The sequence below is a fragment of the Bombina bombina genome, chromosome 4 (assembly GCF_027579735.1).
Source record: "Bombina bombina isolate aBomBom1 chromosome 4, aBomBom1.pri, whole genome shotgun sequence".
NCBI lineage: Eukaryota > Metazoa > Chordata > Amphibia > Anura > Bombinatoridae > Bombina > Bombina bombina.
The window spans coordinates 835,781,021-835,790,097 of NC_069502.1; the positions used below are offsets into that span (position 1 = coordinate 835,781,021).

The window sequence follows — 9,077 nt, forward strand, 5'->3', positions numbered from 1 at the left end:
CACCGTCAGTCCCATGTAGCATTGGGAGTGAGTGGGTTCGCTGACAACAGCATTGGAACGGCAATCCCCCTTAATGTCTAGAATGGCTCGTCTTGTGCTCACTGGCAGAGATTTGCATGATGACCCCTTCTAGAACAGGGTAAATAATATACATTTTTTCTAAGACTGGTATACAGTTTAATGTTGACAGTCAAGGATTAAGTTATCATGTGGCCACTTCAAAATTACTTTCTGAATTTTTAGGCTGCCGCCCTCTTTGTTTTGAATTTGTCAGCCCTGCAATTCCCCATACAGAAAAGGACAGGCATTTATATGTAATCTATAAGGTGAAAAACACACAGGATTACTCTACTTTTAAGTAAATTATATTATTCTTTAATAATAATGCTGTTGGAGGTTTGGAGTTAAGGGCCTGATGATCAATGAATTGTCAGCTTGGAAAGAAATTGTAGTGCAGGGTTCACAGGGGTTGAACTTGCTGAATGCTAAAAGAAAAAGCATTCTGGGGTAAAACTTCATTTTGGGTTTCAAAAATTTTGAATCAGTTTGTATATTTGAGTTCCCAGAATGTGTTTTTTTTAACAACCAAGGAGGAAGCTGGTGGAAATATTTTATTATTAATTATTATTAAACACAGTTACAAAAAAGTAACATATCACATCAAATGTTCTTAGAACAAGTTAAAGTACAGATGGAAATGGAAACTAATATTAATTCCTTTTTCACAAAATTGGGAAATATATTAAATCACTAGACATTAACACCCAAAAATTAGTCATTTCTCCCTTTAAAAACTCAATTTGTATATTAGAAGCTAATTTAAGGGGTAAATGGCTGTATCCCAGGCCTGACAACTAGGGGAAGGGGGTTAATCAATAGAGTAGTCTTGAGACAGGCAGAGTTCAGTAACAATAAGGCAATCAGCAGTTCAGGGGTTAATCAATAGAGTAGTCTTGAGACAGGCAGAGTCAGTAACAATAAGGCTATCAGCAGTTCAGGGGTTAATCAGTAGAGTAGTCTTGAGACAGGCAGAGTTCAGTAACAATAAGGCTATCAGCAGTTCAGGGGTTAATCATTAGAGTAGTCTTGAGACAGGCAGAGTTCAGTAATGATTGGGCAATCAGCATTTCAGTTTAGAAAAATAAACACCCAAGAGCACACACAGTAACACCTATACTTGGGCAAAGTGAATAAAGTGAGAGGTACTTACATAGGCACAGGAGAGCGGCATCAGAGGCCAGGTGAGGCGTGCAGCGATGACGTCATCGCCACAACAACCGCCAAAACCATGGCAACGGCCGTGGTAGGAGCGCGTAGAGCTGCTGCCAAGATGGAGAGGAGTGACATGTGTAGCTTTTAAAAATTACATTGCACTTTGTATTTGCTCTATTTTATATTAAAACTGACAGCTTCAGAAAATGGGAAGGATGGGGGGGTTCCTGGGCTGAACAGGGGATTTCCCAGAGTAAGTCTGAAGCTCTCTCACAGTTCTTTTGAAATTTTGTAAGCATTTTATACAAGTTGGTCTCACTGAATTATCTCAACAGCTGTATGCAGATGAAGTTTGCTCAAAATCATAATACACTTATTTTAACTGTCCGAAAAATAATATATATAAAAATTTAGGCAAAAGCAAGTTCAATTTTTGTGAAAACATTTTAGTTTAATTTTAGCTTCATAACAGCCAGGGGTTCTCCATTTAACTTCTCTCTCCACTGTTAAATTCTATATCCCAGAGAGCCTCATTATTTTTTATGGAAAGTACCTCTCATCTCTTTGGGTACTTCCAAATTCCGCCCTTTTTCTTAAAGAGTTCAGTGAGTTCAGCCTCTATGAACTATACTTTCTCTCCAAACAAGAAAATCTGTGCTTATAGTGCCCATAGAAAGTAATGAAGCTTTCTGGGAAATTGAAGCTTTCAGCTTTTTAGTTTATTTTAAATAGAAGAAATACAAAGTGCAGTGCACTTTGTAAAAGATACACAGACATATACAAATTATGAACCTAATTTGTTAAAGTTATACAGAAACTGTGAAAGCATATTCAGAATTTGTGAAATCGCAATCCTAAATACACTGCTGTAAACCAAATAAAATACAAAATGTTTAAAGTTTAAATGCAATAAAAGAATCAGAAGTGTAAAGTGATATAAAATACTGTACAAAGCACATTGTGTACATGCAGCAGAACTGTCATGTCATGCAATGATATATGCACTGGACTTGTGTCTCCTTCACATATAGAAATGCAGGGAACACCCGTTGGAGAAGTAAAGCAAAATCTGCCTTTTTGAAAATTTCACTAGGGATCTCGCAGTGCTGGAGGATCATTTTATATTGTCTCATCTGAGCCTAGAGGTTTCGATCATCAGGCCCTAAATGAGGCCAAAGTTTTAAGACACTTAAAGAGTTATTGATCATCAGCTTAGAAAATGTACATTTAACTACACTAAAAATGCATATGGTGCAGAGAGATCCAACAGTACAGTATGTAGAGAAGAGGAAACCAGCTTCACAAACTCAATATTAGTGGTATTATGAGGGCAAATAACTAACACAACATTTGTGCATACAAGCAATAGTTATAAAGTGCAGTTGTGTGACTAAATATTTTTTAATGACATTTTAAAAAAGAGAATTAAAGGGACAGTCAACACCAGAATTTTTGTTGTTTTAAAAGCTAGATAATCCCTTTATTACCCATTCCCCAATTTTGCATAACCAACACAGTTATATTAATACACTTTTTACCTCTGTGATTAACTTGTATCTAATCATCTTCTGACAGCCCCCTGGTCACATGACATTTTATTTATTATCTATTGACTTTCATTTTAGCCAATTAGTGCAGTGTCTGCCACAATCCACGGGCGTGATCACAATGTTATCTATAGGGTTTACATGGACTAGCTCTCCCCTGCTGTGAAAAGCAAATACAAAAGCATGTGATTAGAGGCGGCCTTCGAGGGCTTAAAAATGATCATATGAGCCTTCCTAGGTCTAGCTTTCAACTAAGAATACCAAAAGAAAAAAGCAAAATTGGTGATAAAAGTAAATTGGAAAGTTGTTTAAAATTACATGCCCTATTTGAAACATGAAAGTTTTTTAATTCCAGAAAGATCAATTTGCTTATGTTCACTAAATAGTTATTTTATACATTACTTTTTATATGAAATGATAATCTGGTGTGAAGAAAATAAAGAACATGTGGTATAAATGCAACATTCTACACAAATAAAACTGAATGATTTGTGCACACAAATAATAAAGAGTAGTTTTAAAACTCAAATAATTAAATTACTAAAATTGTTTGTGAAATCAATTCTAAAAGTTCTAAATACATTTAAAAAAATAAAAGCAACATTTTTTTTATTTCTTATCAACAGGTGAATTTACAAACTGCAATAATCATGGTCATGGTCAAAGTGCTGATACTTCTTTCAATCTTCTTCAAAATCAGAGAAACCAGATTGGAAATGTATGTTCTGAATGTGGAAAATGTTTTACCTTGAAATCAGCTCTTAATAATCATTTAAAAATTCATAGAAAAAAGAAAGTATTTTCATGTTGTCACTGTGGGAAATATTATACTCTGAAATCACGTTTCATTACACATCAGAAAAATCATGCAGTAAAGAAAGCATTTTCGTGTTCTGAATGTGGGAAATGTTTTACTTGGAAATCAGGTCTTATTATTCATCAGAGAATTCATACAGGAGAGAAAGCATTTTCATGTTCTTACTGTGGGAAATTGTTAAACCAGAAATCAGATCTTATTAGACATCAGAAAATTCATACAGGAGAGAAAGAATTTTCATGTTCTGACTGTGGGAAAAATTTTACTCAGAAATCAAGCCTTTTTACTCATCAGAAAATTCATACAGGAGAGAAAGCATTTTCCTGTTCTGATTGTGGGAAATGTTTTACTCAGAAAATGAATCTTATAATACATCAGAAAATTCATACAGGAGAGAAAGTATTTTCATGTTCTGACTGTGGGAAATGTTTTACTCTGAAATCACATCTTGTTAGACATCAAAACATTCATACAGGATCGAAAACATTTTCATGTTCTGAATGTGGAAAATGTTTTACCTTGAAATCAGCTCTTAGTAATCATGTGAAAATCCATTTTAAAGGAAAACAGTGAAATCAGAGCTTAAAGTGACAGTAATGACAAAATTAAACTTTCTATTATATATTTCTGTTATCAAATTTGCATTGTTCTCTTGTTATCATTTATGGCAACAGTGTTTTTAAACATTAATTATAGCTTTATTATTCAAAGTTTAATTTTATACTTTACTTTCCCTTTAAGTGGTTGATACATAGCTGTTAGCCATTCAATATATAGAGTTCTTATGATGATTACATGTAGTGCTCTTAGGGGCCCACTTTTGGAGCTGTTTGAGGCACTTCACCTCAAGCAGAAGGCTCAGGTGTCCCTATATAGGTTTAAATAGCTAAGTGATCACATGGCATAGAAAAATGTGTGTTTATTTGAATAGTTGTTCATGAAAGGAAGCCCCTATGTGCAGTTCAAAGTTATTTAAATATACCCAAAGACCCTTATTTATGTGTTTATAAACTCTTCTTTGAAATGTAAGCACTGTTGATGTCATTATAGTCAGCAGATCACAGAGGTGACAGTGTTTCCCTAGCTGCAATTTAATTGACCAGTTGTATAAATGTACAGGAAGAAGACCCTATGTTAACATTAAAAGTGGAAGAGGCCTCCAAAAGGCCTTGTCTGGATTAAGATACCTCTCACACACACACACACACACACACTGGTTGTATAAACTGCATTGTGCTGAAGTATAAGAAAAATATATATTTTTAATTATTCTCCATTTCTGTTCATTTTAGGAAGGTTAAAATCACATCCCTCAGCCAGCCATGTTTCACTGATCCTAAATTTAAACACTCACATAAGACACATTCTCATCTCCTTTCGCTCACCATCTTTCTTCTTCTTGCAGCTAGGGATGTCTCGCCTAACCCAGGTCCACCCTCTGCTTCCCTCAGATCACTACCTCAAATGACACCTCATACACCTTGCCCACATAACCCTCTAAACCTCATTAACTGCACCTCTGTTAATACACCCCAATTCTCGTGTGCACTTTGGAATGCACGCTCGGTATGCAATAAGCTTACATCTATTCACAACCTATTTATTTCACGTTCACTTAATCTGTTAGCCCACACTGAAACTTGGCTTTCCTCCTCTAACACAACTGCTGTAGCCTCTCTGTCCTATGGCGGCCTGCACTTCAGTCACACTCTCAGGCCTGGAGGCAAACAAGGTGGAGGAATAGGAATTCTCCTGTCTCCACACAGTACCTTTCACTGCATTCCTTCACCCCACTCTCTTTCCTTCTCATCTTTTGAAGTTAGCGCTATCTGCCTCTTCTCCCCTATAGCTTTTCGTGTTGCAGTTATCTATCTGCCCCCTGGCCCAGCATCACAATTTCTGGACCACTTTGAAGCCTAGCTTCCACATTTACTCTCTTGTAATGTCCCTTCTCTCATCTTAGGGGACATCAACATACCCCTTGATAAGCCTAATATGCCTGCTGCCTCTAAACTTCTATCCCTTACCACCTCTTTAGGCTTGTCCCAGTGGACAACATCTCCAACCCACTGTGAAGGCAACTCCATAGACCTGGTCTTCACTAATCTCTGTGCTGTTTCCAACTCCCTTAACTTCCCCTTTCCTCTCTCTGACCACCATCTACTAACTTTCTCTCTTACTCTACCTGCTACATCTTTGCAAGTCCCCAAAAAACTGCTACCTTACAGGAATTTAAATGATTTGGATCTCATAGACTTTTCCACTCAACTGAGTCCTCTGCTCTCTGACATTTCATCCCTCTCTTGTCCAAACCTCGTGACTCTACAGTATAATTCGGCACTAAAATCATCACTTGACAAAACTGCACCCTCCACGCACCTGTGCTGATTTCCAGCATTATAAATTCACCCTTAAGTCCTACAACTCTGCGCTCAGCCTGGCCAAACAAGTCTATTTCTCCTCCCTTGTGTCATGTCACGCATCCAACCCCAGAAAACTGTTCCCAACCTTTAACTCCCTTCTACGTCCGCCTGCACCCCCGCTCACTACCAACCTCACTGCTCAAATTATTGCTGATCACTTCAAAAATAAAATTGAAACCATTACAAAAGAGATCTGCACCTCACACCCCTAAAACCCAGCAATCCTACCCACACCTTCTATTAACAAAACTCTATGCTACTTTTCTCCTGTAAGAGAGGAAGAAGTCTCTGCACTCCTATCCTTGGCTCATCTCACAACCTGCCCACTTGACCCTATTCCTTCACAACTTATTTTTTCTCTCTCTGCTTCACTAACCCCTACCCTAACTCATCTCTTTAACCAATCTCTCACTTCTGGCACACTTCCTGACACATTCAAGCATGCGTCAATCATACCAATCCTAAAAAAGCCCTCGCTTGACCACTCCACACCTTCTAACTATTGACCGGTCTCCTTACTTCCCTTTGCTTCAAAATTATTGGAATGACTAGTCTATTATCGGCTAACTAAATTTCTCACAACAAACTTTTTACTTCATTCACTACAATCTGGTTTCTGCCCTAAACACTCAACAGAACCCACTCTTGCTAAAGTAACAAATGACCTGTTATCAGTTAAAGGAAAAAGCCATTACTCCTTACTAATTCTTCTTGACCTGTCCGCAGCTTTTGACACAGTTGACCATCCTCTCCTCCTAAAAATACTACATTCATTTGGCATCTGAGACACAGCCCTCTCCTGGTTTGTCTCATATCTCTCAAACCGCTCGTTTTCAGTTTCCTTTAACACCATATCTTTTGATCCTATGCCTCTCTCAGTTGGAGTACCGCAAGGCTCTGTCTTGGGCCCCTTGCTTTTCTCTCTAAATACATCCTGCCTTGGAAAACTTATAGCCTCCTTTGGATTCCAGTACCACTTATATACTGATGATACCCAAATCTATCTTTCCTCTCCTGATATCTCTCCCTCTTTACTCATCCAGATTTCCAACTGCCTCTCTGCAATTTCCTCTAGGATGTCTTCACACTACCTCCAACTCAATCTGTCCAAAACTGAGCTGCTTCTTATCCCCCCTCTTCGAGACATCCAATACCTGACATTTCTCTGACGGTTGGAGACTCTATTCTCAACACCTCACCCCAGGTCCGCTGTCTTGGGGTCACACTAGACTCAGAATTCACATTCAACCCACATATACAAGCACTTACCAAATCCTGCCGTTCACACCTACGCAACATTTCCAGAATTTGTCCCTTCCTTACTCAAAAAACTACAAAAATACTTATTAATTTCCTCGTTTTGTCACGCATTGATTATTGCAATCTACTCCTAAATGGCCTTCCAAAACACAGCCTCTCCTCCCTCCAATTTATTATGAATGCTTCTACTAGACTCATCCACCTAAGTCGCCAATCTACATCAGCTGCTCCACTCTGCCAGTCTCTACACTGGCTCCCCATACCCTCCAGAATACAATTTAAAGGGCCATGATACCCAAATGTTGAAACACTTGAAATTGATGCAGCATAGCTGTAAAATGCTGACTAGAAAATATCACCTGAGCATCTCTATGTAAAAAAGAAATATATTTTAGCTCAAAAGCTCCTCAGTAGCCACATCCCATTGTAAAGGACTTCTAAGCAGCAAATCAGTATGCCTGTCCCGGGACAGCTAAGGGAGTAAGCTTACTTGCACACTCATCTTATTTCTCTATTCAGTTTAAGGAAGTTTACTATGAAATCTCATGAGAGTTAAGTGAAATCTCATGAGATCACACTAAAAGAGTTCATGACCTCATGCTGATTGGCTGCTGTTCATTTCTTCATTTTTTTTTTACCTGCAGATGAGCAAAGGCTGAAGTATATTTTTTTTACACAGAACTTACTTTGCTCAGCTGGGGAAATTGTGAGGTAAAATATCTTCCTTTTTTACATATAGATGCTCAGGTGATATTTTCCTGTCAGCTTTTTACAGTTATACTGCATCAGTTTCAAGTAATTTAGCATATGAGTATTATGTCCCTTTAAAGTATTAACCCTAACTTACAAATCACTCAACAGTCGAACTCCCAACTATATTTCCTCTCTCATCGAGAAATATTCCCCATCCCATCCTCTTAGATTAACCTCTGACCTACGTCTCTACACTGCTGTTATCTCTACGTCCCACTCCCACCTCCAAGACTTGGCACGTGCTGCTTCTGTCCTCTGGAACTCTCTACCCCGCTCCATAAGACTGTCTCCAACCTTGTATAGCTTCAGACTCTCCTTGAAAACCCACCTATTCAGAGAGGCTTACCATATCTCCTCCATCCCTCATCCAAACTAATACATGAACTGCCTGACTCACTGCTGCAAATACAACCGATGTAATAAGCTACCCCAACCTTATGTCTCTGCACCCTAAACCTATAGACTGTGAGCTCTCCGGAGCAGGGCCCTCTTCCTCCTGTACTAGATTTGTTTAGTTTTGTTATGTTTTGTATTTCATCAAAAATTCCAGTGCTACGGAATTTGGCGGCGCTATACAAATAAATGATAATAATAATAATACAGTTATAGATCCACAAACGTTTTGGCTATAGAGTTGAGAAGAAAACCCCCCACATGTGATTGTTTATAATTTTGTTTATTTAGGTTGCAATAAAAATATGATTTTTTTTTTCACACCTTTTGTTGTCGATTTCTCACGTCATGATATATAAATAAAATAATGATATAGCTTGAAGCTGCTGGGTCAGCTGAAAAAAAAAAGTTAAGTTTGTGTGGGTTTCTCACTGAAAATATGACTTCCAGTAGTAAATGTAAGCAGCATCTAAAAGCTCTGCAACAGCTCAGCATTTGGGTGTGAAATGGTTCATTATCTAATAAGGGGTGAAAGTTACATTAAACACTTTGAGATTGTAATATAAAATATTTAAAGGGATAGAAAAGAAAGGTTACAATTTTAAATGTGTTTAGGTGAATTTCAATTTGAAGCATTTTTACAATATACTTCCATTGGCAAATATACTTCTA

General features: G+C 37.7%; 1 protein-coding gene across 2 annotated transcripts in view; it reads left to right on the forward strand.

Annotated features, from left to right (window-relative positions):
• Positions 1–8,726, forward strand: part of LOC128657200 (oocyte zinc finger protein XlCOF6.1-like) — a 75,023-nt gene extending 66,297 nt beyond the window's left edge. For both annotated transcript variants that reach the window (XM_053711454.1, XM_053711455.1), the window contains exon 5: positions 3,386–8,726. In XM_053711454.1, the coding sequence (XP_053567429.1) occupies positions 3,386–4,149 (764 nt within the window). In that variant the 3' untranslated portion in view covers positions 4,150–8,726. The remainder of the gene's footprint in view (positions 1–3,385) is intronic.
• The last annotated feature ends 351 nt before the right edge of the window (positions 8,727–9,077 follow it).